Below are 12,424 nucleotides of genomic sequence, written 5' to 3'. Positions count from 1 at the left end.
AAACCAGCACCAATTGGATGATACCAATTCTGCTGGCAGCCCAAGCAGCAGCTGGGCCTCTTTGGACCACAGTTGCAACACCTCTGCGTCCTTGGGCAGTTGTGCACAGTGACAGTCCTGAGGGAATACTTCCCAGGCAGCCCTGCTCCCACAGGTGCGCTCCTTCCAAGAAAAAGCTCTCAGGTGATGCTACCATTTCCACTCTTCACTCTGAGGGGGTTTGGCCAGGTCCTGAGGTTCTGTCAGGGCACCTGCTGTTGACGCTGCACACGTACTGGCTTCTGTAGTGGGTAGCCGTGCCCTTGTCTGCAGCACCCTCCTCTAGCCATTGACCTGTGTCCACACCTCACTCTGCTTCTTCCTTCCAGTTCCTGCTGTAAGCCTGGCTCACGGCGGCTAGTGATACCTGTGCCATCGCTCACATGCTGTGCTGTCCAAAATGCTCTCCGCCAGAGTAAATATGCCATCCTGTTTAAATCCCCCTCCCGAAAGTCTCAAAGTATGAACAAAATGTAGACAAGTTATTTGCCACAGCATAACATAAATGACTTCTAATCCAGTTCCCATGAGTTTTGTTCCCATCTGAAACTTCTGGGCATGCCTTGTCCACATTCCCCTGGAATTCTGCTCTTCTGAGCTCCTACCAAAACCACCATAACTCTGATTTACAGCATGTTAAGACTTTTTTCCCTGCCTGTTTCTCTAAACTCTTGTAAGTTCACCCCACAAAGTACGTCTAAAGGCCTTAAAAACCACCTGGTCAGATGGAATGGCAGCCGTGACCCCGTTCTTGGTATCAGTTTTCTGTGTTGGTTACTTTGCCCAGTTATTACGTGAGTAGTATGGTTTGTGCCATGGTTCCAGGGCATCAGTCCATCGTGATGGGGAAGGGTGTGGCTGTCTTACCACTGTTCTGTTGCTATGAAGAGACACCGTGACCAAGGCAACTATTAGGAGAGAAAGCATTAACTGGGGGCTTGCTTTCAGTTTCAGAAGTTTAGTCCATGCTCATGTGGCAGGGAGCACAGCAGATGCAGCAGGTATGGTGCACGCATGCAGAAGTGGTTGAGAGCTACATTCAGATCTGCAGGCAGAGACTGGGCCTGGCAAGGATTGGGAAACCTCAAAACCCACCTGCAGTGATGCAATTCCTCCAGCAAGGCCACACCTACTCTATTGAATCCTTCTCAAATAGTGCCACCCCCTGCTCACTATTATTCAGATATGTGAACCTATGGAAGTGATTCTTACTCAAACCACCACAGTGTCCAAGTCAAAAAGGTTTACAGAAGTGGTCCCAAAGGACGTGACCCCATGGACAACTTCCTCCAACTCAATAATACAACCATAAGTCCATCAAAGGATGAATTCGTCTATTTGGTGAGGGCCCTAATCATCACCTCTAGAAATGCCATCACGGACACCACAGACCTGTGCTCTGCTAACCGAGGCTCTCCTGCCCATCCCGTGCACCTTACCATGTGTGGTGCACACTGCGTTCTTCTCCAGTGGGCTCTCAGGCACACTGTGTGTCAGGCTGTGGTAAGGCTTGCGCTCTGAACCTCCCTCATGCTACCTTGTGTCTGAAGTCTGTACGGCCTGCTCCTGATGTTTGTCTTCAATAGTGATTTTTTTTATTGTAGATGTTTCCTAATCCAGAGCAGACTCCTAGCTCCCAGAACCTCTTCTGAGTTAAACTCTACTTATTGTCAATTTCTGAATACATTTAAAATAAAGAATAAAGTAAATTAGGCAGTGTGTCTTTATTAAATAGGAATGTGGACTTTTTTTAACATAATGAAGATGAAGTTGCCCTGTTTCATGCCCTGAAGTCCATGTTTTCAGCCACATTTCCTGGTTCTGTCTTCTGTCTTTCCTCCTATTCTGTTTCAGCTTTCCCTCTAATTTATTTTAAACTTTTTTTTAAAAGTACTTCTTTGAAAAAAATAAAACAAATTTAAAAATAAAAGTATATACATACACATACATGTCTTTGTGTGTGTGTGTATGTATGTATGTTTGTATACACACACCTCCGCATAAAAGCTTTCCATGGTAGTAGGGATTGAACCCAGGGACTCAGGAGTGCTGAGCAGGTGCTCTTCCACTGTTGTGGGAAGGTCTCTTGTTGGTTCACGGCTGCTCAGCCCCGAAATAAACACACAGAGACTATATTACTTAAATCACTGCGTGGCCCATTAGCTCTAGCTTCTTACTGGCTAACTCTTCATTAATTTAACCTATCTCCATTAAACTGTGCATCACCATGAGGTCATAGCCTACTAGCAAAGTTTCAGCACGTCTGTCTCTGGTGGCAGCTCCATGGCTGCTCTTAACTCTACTTTCCTTCTCCCAGCAATCAGTTTAGTTTTCCCTGCCTACCTCTGTTCTTTTGCCCTATCACAGGCCATGACAGTTTCTTTATTAACCAATGGTATTCACAGCATACAGAGGGGAGGGAATCCCACATCATGCCTCTGTCCCAAAACCTGCTTGTCATTCCTGTTTTGAGACAAGGTTACCACCAGCTTGCCCAGGCTGACCTTGGAATACTCTGTACTCCAGGCAAGTCCTGAACTTGGAATCCTCCTGCCTCAGTCTCCTAAGTTGCTGGAATTATAGGGCTGAGCCACTAGGCCCTGTTTAAGATTTTATCAGAATTTATATATACTTATTAGATGCTTTAGATTATTTTTTGGAACACAATGAAGGCATAAACCTCTATCTCCATAAAACCAAGTAATGTGTTCAAAGTTTCTATTTATAAATCTGCCATTTAGCAAACATGATTAAGAGGAAATTGCATCCAGGACCTGCTAGGTGCTCGGCTGTTCTCTGTCCCTGAGCTCCTAGTCAGAGGTTGATAGCAGGCGCATGTCAAGTCAGTTCAGGATTGGAACGGGTCACCGTTGTCAGCACACTCATCTTTTCCGAAGGTCTGCAGCCTCACTGTATTAAAGCAGTGCTGGAAATGCTGGGCTTCCCTGGCTAGCAAAACACCTTTCACCAGGACTGTTAATTGGGTTTAATGTGGAAGGGGACTAAGGCATTCTTTTCTGCCAATATATTCAGTATTCCTCTTGAGAACCTCCATGATCTGCTGAGTGAGATCAGCCAGGTCAGCATGATTAAGGCTTCAACTCAGAATTCACCTAAACAGTGTTGCTGTTGTTTGTTTGTTTAAGTAATCTCTCTCTCTCTCTCTCTCTCTCTCTCTCTCTCTCTCTCTCTCTCCTCCCCACTTACCCTTTGCCTCCCCATCCCCCCTCCTCCATTTTTATTCATAAAAGGGCAGGCCCCCCATGGGTGTGACAAAACACACATGTCAGGTTCTAGTAAGACTAAGCACCTTGCCTTGTATTAAGGGTGGGCAAGGTGGCCCAGTGTAAGGAGTAGGGTCCCAAAAACCAGCAAGAGTCAGAGACAGCCCCTGTCCCACTGTGAGGAGTCCCACAAGAAATCTTTAAAGACAAGGCCTCACTATGTAGACCAGGCTGGCCTTGACCTGTGGCAACAGGGACCTGTGGCAACTCTCCTGTCTCAGCCATCCAAGTGCACACACCAGCATGCCGAGGAGGAAAGTGAGCCTGTAGAAGCCACACTCACTGAGCTGCTGCCACCGCTGTGTCTTTCTGTATGGTGACCACACCCACACTGCAGAGTGCCATGAAGAAAACATGTCCTGTTCACCAGATGTGTCTTTCTGTATGGTGACCACACACCCACACTGCAGAGTGCCATGGAGAAAACATGTCCTGTTCACCAGATGTGTTTCTTCATGTAGAGTGAAGAATGTATTTAACCTGTGAACAAACGTTTTCTCAGTAACTCAATTCAAGGCCTACTTTGAAAAGCTAAAAACTTGAATATAGATGTTTTATGATGTTACTTCAAATTTTGCCTAAAAAGTCCTTTATTTGTATCATAAAAACTTAACTGAATACAGAGCTCCTCTGAGGAGGAGCTGGCCTGGTGACTGGCCTGCAGCTGCTTCCTGTCCGCCACATTCTGACTGCTCCCGCTACTTAAAACCATTATCAGCGTTTTATTTGCCCTTGTTTATTTATGTCACACTTGTCTAACAGGCAGCTTAGGTGCTCAGTGCCACAGATATCTAGATGGGTAGGTAGCGTGATGAACATTCAGGCTATGTCGGTTTATTCTTCTTATGTCCCGCTTCTGAATCACTGGGGGCACTTTGTACCCATACACCCCGATGCCCCTGTGTTGACCCAGAAACAGAGAAAACACTGTGTGTGTCAGCAGCTGATTCTGCTCCTATGCCCCCACTGCAAGATGGCAGAGCCAGGCCTCTCCTTCCTAGGACAGTAACTACTACACATATGCATACGTGTGTCACCTGCATGTATAAAGGTCGTTTCTCATGACCTCCCTAGCATTTTGTCGAGACAGTTTCTCACTGTCCCAGACTCCACAAGGGTCACACGTGTGTCCTGTTGTCCCTGGTGTTTTGTGGGCTCTGGGCTCTGAACTTAGGTGCTCATGTGTGTCAGCTGCTGTTTACTGGCTACTGTCCTCCTCAGTGCCTCATGTACGCGCTTAACAAACGATGTGTTCACACCCGTACATTACATTATCTATTTATTTATACATCTATTTATTTGGGGAGAAGGGCAGCAAATACACCAAAACTCACATGTGGAGTGTTGGCGGGAGGCCGCTCGTTCATTTCCCAGCCGTCCAGACTCCCAAAATAACCACACAGAAACTATATTATTTAAATCACTGCTTGGCCAATCACTTAAGTGTATTGTTAGCTAGCTCTTATATCTTTGGTTAACCCATTTCTATTATTTTATATTTTACCACAAGGCTCATGGTTTACCAGCAAGGTTCCACCTGGTGGTTCCATGGCGACTCCCTGACAATGCCTACTCTCCCTCCCTCTCTCTCTCTCTCTCTCTCTCTCTCTCTCTCTCTCTCTCTCTCTCAAGAGAGAGAGGTAGATATAGATATATAGACATATAGATATATATTCCAACTTTTCCGACTTGGCTGTATTCTGTTATTGGCCAAAGGCAGCTTCTTTATTTATGAACCAATAAAAGCAGCCCACAGACAGAAGGACCTCCCACACCATGGAGGCCGGAAACATTTCAGGATCAGCTCTTTGTTTCCACCTTGTGTGTGCCCAGGGTCACCAGGCTTGGTGACAAGTATCTTTACCCACTGAGCCCTCATTCTGGCCCTATGTTATCTTTTGAAAGTTTACTTCAATCCTGTAATTAGTGGATAAAGCATATTTTTTATTTAAATGATTTTACTGTTTTGTCTCTAACAATAAAATCTAAATTTGGGGTTTTTTAAGAACCTTTGAAACTATTCTTGTCAACATTAAATTAGACGTATCTTCAGACCCCGTTTTACAGGAAGTTATTAGGAAGGGGCAGCTTCACTGGGCAGCTTCAGTTGTGTGAGCTGTAGGCCAGCTGAGTGCTGGGGAGCCCCGAGACCTGGGTACTGCAGTGAGCTGGGGCTGGTTCTCCACTAACCCTGGTCTGTCTTGTCAAGGCTGGCACAGTGAGAATCTGTGCGGCTTTAACTTCTGGGACCTTCCCTCTTGGCTGCAGGGAAGCGTTCCCAGCGCTTCCCTTTGTTCAGTCTTGCCCCAGAAGTCCTGAGCGCGTAGATGTCTGAGCAGAGTATAAAATTCTTAGTCAGGGGAATAGAAAGTGAACTTCCCAGCAGCTCAGAGGGTTGAGATCTGAACAACATGCCGTCCGTCAGCTGCCGAGGCGCCTGGACTCTCAGCGCTGGCATTTCCGTGCTGACCTAGAGCAAATGTCGGTTTTGTCTGTTGCGCCATTTATCACTCCTGTCCCACTATGACAGAATATTCTGGTCCTTTCCAGGTCGAACCGGAAGGTACACCCTAATAGAAAAATGGAGAGATACGGAAAGGCACTTGGCACCACACGAAAACCCCATCATATCCTTGAACAAGTGGGGGCAGTATGCTAGCGACGTACAGCTCATCTTGCGTCGGACTGGGCCATCTCTCAGTGAGCGACCCACCTCCGACAGTGTGGCCCGGATTCCCGAAAGAACTTTGTACCGACAGAGCTTGCCCCCCTTAGCCAAACTGCGGCCTCAGGTGGACAAGTCGATCAAAAGAAGGGAACCTAAAAGGAAATCACTAACCTTCACAGGAGGTGCCAAAGGGCTGGTGGACATTTTTGGGAAAGGGAAGGAAACTGAGTTTCGGCAGAAGGTGCTGAGCAGCTGCAGAAGCACTGCGGAGGAGCTGAAGCGGCTGATCCGGCTCCAGACAGAGAAGCTACAGGCCATCGAGCAGCAGCTGGAGTCCAGCGAGCTCGAAATACGATTCTGGGAGCAGAAGTACAACTGCAGCCTGGAAGAGGAGATTGTCCGCCTGGAGCAGAAGATCAAGAGGAACGATGTGGAGATCGAGGAGGAGGAATTCTGGGAAAATGAACTGCAGATCGAACAAGAAAACGAAAAGCAGCTGCAGGACCAGCTTGAGGAGATCCGGCAGAAAGTCACGGACTGTGACAGCCAACTGAAGGACTACCTGGCGCAGATCCACACCATGGAGAGCGGCCTCGAAGCGGAGAAGCTGCACCGGGAGGTTCAGGAGGCACAGGTCAATGAGGAGGAGGTGAAAGGGAAGATTGAAAAGGTCAAGGGGGAGATGGACCTTCAAGGGCAGCAGAGCCTGAGGCTGGAGAACGGCATCCGAGCCGTGGAGAGGTCTCTGGGGCAGGCTACCAAGCGCTTACAGGTAAGGCTATCTCTGAGCAGGATACCTCATCCGTGTAAGGGGAAGCTTAAGACAGACCCAGCTGTGGCTCTGCAGCCCAGGCTCTCTCGTGGACCTAGGAACCTTATAGACTGAGAAGTTCATGAGAGTCTTGCTCGCTTCATGCTATAATAAGAGTTAGCAGATTCAGTTCCAACACCTCATCAAAACAAGAGCTCTAGCTCTTGTGAGCCAAATTGCTCTTAATGTGCGGATGGTCATAAAGTGCGTAGGAGGGCATTTGTCACAAGATCAGCAAGACTGATGTAGCACTGAGGTGTGTAGAAACAGTACTTTTGATGGCAGACTAACGCCGTACATTTTTTTTACACGAGTGTGTGGCCGCATCCAGAAGGGACGCCTCCTGTGTAGGAGGATGGGCAGAACTCTCTTTAGCCACCCTGTGCACAGAACCAAGAGTGTCAAATGAGTCCTGAAAGCAGGCCCCGCCCCTCAGCCCCACCTACACAGCACCTTACAGAATAGCTGGTGTTTTCCAACCAGGACAAGGAGCAGGAGCTGGAGCAGTTGACCAAAGAGCTGCGGCAAGTCAACCTCCAGCAGTTCATCCAGCAGACAGGGACGAAGGTCACCGTGCTGCCAGCTGAGCCCACTGAAATAGAGGCGTCCCAGGCAGACATAGAGACAGGTAAGGCCTTCCTCTGTCCTCCCTGAAGTCACTACAGTGATGTCCTTCTTGTTTCTGGGGGATCTGTTTGTTTGGATGGACATATGGTTTATTTTAAACTGCTTCTGTATGGACCTGTTTACCAAAATATGAATATGAATATGGGTCATGTTAATTTGCATCCTAACTTCTCCTGACTCCCCCTCCTCTCCTGAGTCTCTGTTTATCATCTGTTCTGTAATTGGAACTTCCTATCTTGTGCTGTGGCCCCAGCAACTGGGAGAAGCTGCAGAGCAAAGCCCACTAGACTTTGGGAACAGGCTCCTGACCAGAGTCCCTGCCTTCTCCTTCCCAGTCCCTGCCTTCTTCCCCTGCTTCTGGCTGCAGTGTGGCCTTCTCTCTGTAATTCTTTGGGGTGAGAAGTTACTAAGTTTTCTGGTTAGCCAATTCACCAGATGACTGTCTGTTCCCTGTTTAGAAGCGCCATTCCAGTCTGGGTCCCTGAAGCGACCTGGTTCTTCACGGCAGCTCCCCAGTAATCTTCGTATTCTGCAGAACCCCATCTCCTCTGGATTTAATCCTGAAGGCATCTATGTATAACATTGTCTTCAGGGGAAAGGTCCAGCCAAGGTACCGAGGACAGTAAAATCCTTCAGTGTGTGCCAACTGAACGAGGGTCTGTCCCAGGCCACTCTACCCTCTCCAGTTGCAGACCACTTGAGCCTTGTGCACTGACGCCGAACACGGAGCTGTTCACACTTGCAGTATTGACGCACTGTCTAGCAGCTGACATGCAAAGCCTTCATTTTTATTTGTAGTATTCTGAGGACATTAGAAAAGTATTAGCCTATGTTTATACATGAATAAACCCTGAATTAAAGAGTAAAGTTATGTAACTGTTTAGTTTAATTTATTCCATGTAACTGATTGATGTATGAATGTTGCTGTTTAATATTTTATTAATCCTTATCCTGTGACTTAATTATGTTAACTGTTGTGGGCTTCTAACTGTGCATGTTGGCAGATTCCGTCCGAGCTTTGCTCATGCATAGCTACGCGGCCTCCTGGGACGCTCACCGTCCAGACTGACTCCAGCGCAGCCCACTTAATGCTGGGGCTTCTCCCCACCCCCGCTTTCTCTCTGCCCTGGAAGCTGAGCGTTTCTTTACAGTATTTCCCAATGTAAATTACCATACACCATCACAGAAACAGCTTTAATGGGGTAACTGTTCATATAAAATGCTTGTGGTCACAGACTGCCAGCAGGTCAGCTGATGGCTGCCCATGGGTTTCCTGGTACATGCTAAGGTCTTCCTGTCTTACGCTCCCATGATGTGAGGAGGAGAGAGCCCTGAAGATGGGGATGCCATACTTTGGGAATCATGGGATACATTTCAGAGCAACCCACTTCCTCTGTGTAGTCTGTGCCATGCCAGCAGGGGTAGGTGCCGTTTGCCGTAATGTAAATGTGACTGCGTGCTCTCTGTCACCCAGTCACACCTCGGCAACACCGCGGTCGGGTATTTTTTTACCAAGGAAATAAAGTTAAATTCAGAGATTGTTTTTATTTTTAAGTTTGACTTTATAGGATACTAGTCTTATATTTGTATCATTTTGTGTATTAAGCCAAAAAAAAGAGAGTCAATACTTTTCTCACACGCAGTGACTTAGCTGCATTCACAAGTAATATTTAGACACGTGTCAGCCTTCCAGCCGTTTCCATTCTCTCGGAGCACATGTGGCACGAGGCAAGTAAGACTTCGGTCTGAAACGTGAAGTAGTTTTTAATTCTAAAGAGAATGCACCCCCTGTACTGCTTACATGCAATAAAATAAAAGTGGATTAGTAGGGCAACGCCTGGTGTCGCTAAGGGCGACTCTGGATGTGTGAACACATCCGGGCTACTTTTGGTTTACCGGTGTTTAGTGAAGCCGAGCACACAGCTTTGTTTAGGTTTCCAGCGAGAAGATTTAAGAATGGCTGTGAAGTAATAGACGCTTCTTGAGAACTGAAAGCCATGAATGTCGCCCCTACCCACATAAATACATAAATATCAGACCTCAACCTGATGTCTTTGGGTCCTCGGACTTACCAAGTTGATTTTGCCATTACTGCTCTGCAGAGGACTTAAGAAGGAACCGCAGCCTGTACACATTTGATCCAGATTTGTAACAATTGTTTCATATCTATATATATTTAAAAATATAATTCCAAGGGATTTGTATCTTTTTATGACAGTGGTGACTCATGACGCCCAGCCCATGCCTTATTCTTCCATTAAACCTTGACCACAAAGGTAAACATTACACAAATGGATAAATGTTAATGAGAAATCAAAGACAAAGCTGGGCACAGTGGCTCATTACATAATCCCAGCACTCAGGAGACCGAGGCAGGAGAGTTGCCACAAGACCCAGGCTGTCCTAAGCTCTGTGGAAAGTTCTAGACTAGCTTGGAGTCTAGTTTGAGGCCCTATCTCAGAAGGAAAGGGAAGGACCTGCACGATTCCTTGGCACGCCTGGTGGAGCAGCACAGTACACAGCTCTGTGAACTGCCAGGTTTCACATCCCACCAGCTCCCGACAGTCCTGGCTCTCCACCAGTGAGTACCACACATTCCATCTCTACCAACCTCAGCTCCGAAGCTGCCAGCTGCCCTCCATGGGCCTACCTATACACACAGACAGCCTCCCGGACGGGCGGAGTGTGGCCATGTGAATTCAATTCACAGGCAGACTGAGCAGCTGGGCTTTGTCCCCAGGTCCAGGACTTCCCCAAGCACACCACTGTCAATGTTTTCTAAGTCTTTTTTAGCTAGAAAAACAACTAATTTCCCTACAGAGATTTTAGTCTACTGTGCCTGTTTTTACCTACTGTGACTACAAGCGTATCGGCTTTCGAGCCCTGTCTGTGGCCACATCTCAGAGGGGTGCGGGCAGTGGGATTCAAAAAGTGCCAAATGTCAAATTTTGCATATGGGGAAACAAATATCCAGGTTCTAAATAATAAATTAGATCACAAATTTTCGTGTCTTTTAAATTAGCACTGCAGGTTATATTATGTGGTTTTTTTCTACAGGTATTAAATATGTAATATGTTTTATTCTGACCAGTGAATAATTTGAATATCATTGGTCTGTTTGACCTCTAGAGCATCCTTGTTCTCAGAGAATCACCCACAGTGGGTTACCTCATTTGTGTGTGTGTGTGTGTGTGTGTGTGTGTGTGTGTGTGTGTGTGTGTGTGTATTTTGTCATTTTCTTTATATTTTGGCTGTTAACATTCATTTTTGTCTCAGTTAACAGGGCTTTTTTTTATATGTGAGGCTTCAGATGGTGCTGAAGCTGCCCTTTGAATGCCCACTTAGTTATAGGCGGGCAGGCAGCTCAGCAGCTCCTAGAGCTGAAGTCAGTTTAAACAGAGCCGATTCCAGCCTGGCATGTAAAGTAGACACAGCTCGTGGTGAGTGTGGTGGCCCAGACCTATAGATCCGCACTGCTCCCACAGCCAAGACCAAGTGCAGTCCTACGCTCACAGTCTTGGTCCGAGACAAGGATGCTATGCCAGGGAGACCTTCCCAAGTGAGGACTGACAGGCTGAAGAAATAGTATGGAGAAAAGACAGGGCTGAATTGAGGCACGCACTGGGGCAGCAGTTAGCGTTGGACGTTGCCTTTGACAAAGTAGGCCTTAACTTTTATATATATATCTACAAAGTGACGCTCTGCATCCCTTTCTAACACAGCCTGTCTTGACTAGTCTGCGGTGAAGCTAGCTCCTACGTATTCCTTTGGTAACATGTCAGTGTCTTTAAGTTGCATGTGCGTCCTGTCTGCTGTGGCTACGTTCCAGGAGAAGGCTGTCGGCTGGTCAAGGGTTCACGGCCATCAGTATTTATTCAGTATTGCTGCTTCACACTTCCCATGCACCTTGGACTCCAGGTCAGTGGCAGCGCCAGAGCCGCGAGAGCTCCTTCCCGTGCATTTTATATATTTTTAGAAACCAAATGCCTGCGGATGGCTCTTTAGCGTACTATTAAACCAGCAGAACTCTAAAGGCAATAAATAGATGTGTCTATGTGGGGGGAGGGGAGAGTGGAAATACAGGTTTACAGCAGCTCTGGTGAGAGCCCGCCCATGTCCTGCTCAGTGTCTTGTCACTGACCCAAAAGGGTTTGCGTTGCTGCAGCTTTAGACAGAAAGTGGCCATGTTCACTGACTGTGGGCCATGAACATGCTTTTAGTACCGCTTTGCTGATGTATAAATAAGAAATCTGTAATATGTATTATATGTAATTATTTTCTTTTGACTTCATTTCAAAATGTATATTTTCTGATTATTATCATGAGCTATAAAGCAAAAGATCAATATCTGATATTCTCCCAAATAATAAATTTTCAAGATTCATTGGGGCAGTACAATTGTTTTCTTTCTTATATGCTTAATACTTCAAGATATAGTTTTGTTTCCTTTGAAAGATGACAAAGTAGGTCTATGAATCAGTGATAAAAAATGATATTTTTTCTAAATGCAGTATTAACTTGAAGAACTATCTTCTGCCTAGAAGGTAGCAACTAGGCTAGGGAGATGGCTCGGTAGTGAAGAACCTGCTGTGCAGGCATGAGCCCTGAGTTCAACCCCTCAGCACCCACGTGACACACAGCACACACCAGTACTCAGTGCTGAGATCAAAGCCAAGTGGATCCTGGGCTCGTTGGCCAGCCAACCAAGCTGAAATAACATGCCCAAGTTCCATGGAAAACCCTGCCTAATAACTAAGATGGTGACTGAGAACAGTGGTTGACCTCTGACCTCCCAACAGAAGCGTGCACCTGCACATGGATACGTGCACCTGCGTGCACTCTACACACACACACACATACACGAAAGAAAAGGGAGGCTGCTTCATTAAAGTAGACTTAAAAGAGACTAATGCCCCCCCCCCCATTTCAGCCATGAAACTAAGATGCTCGCTGGTTTGTATTTCCAGCTTTGAGACATCAACACGAACCCTGCGG

General features: G+C 46.7%; 1 protein-coding gene across 2 annotated transcripts in view; it reads left to right on the top strand.

The window, feature by feature from the left end:
• Rassf8 (Ras association domain family member 8) overlaps positions 1-11,814 on the top strand; it is a 78,833-nt gene extending 67,019 nt beyond the window's left edge. For both annotated transcript variants that reach the window (XM_075982286.1, XM_075982287.1), the window contains 3 exons: positions 5,874-6,763; positions 7,286-7,430; positions 7,888-11,814. In XM_075982286.1, coding sequence (XP_075838401.1) covers positions 5,874-6,763; positions 7,286-7,430; positions 7,888-8,009 — 1,157 coding nt within the window. In that variant the 3' untranslated portion in view covers positions 8,010-11,814. The remainder of the gene's footprint in view (positions 1-5,873; positions 6,764-7,285; positions 7,431-7,887) is intronic.
• The last annotated feature ends 610 nt before the right edge of the window (positions 11,815-12,424 follow it).

Source organism: Microtus pennsylvanicus, chromosome 8, assembly GCF_037038515.1.
Source record: "Microtus pennsylvanicus isolate mMicPen1 chromosome 8, mMicPen1.hap1, whole genome shotgun sequence".
NCBI lineage: Eukaryota > Metazoa > Chordata > Mammalia > Rodentia > Cricetidae > Microtus > Microtus pennsylvanicus.
This window is presented reverse-complemented; position numbering and strand designations above follow the sequence as displayed.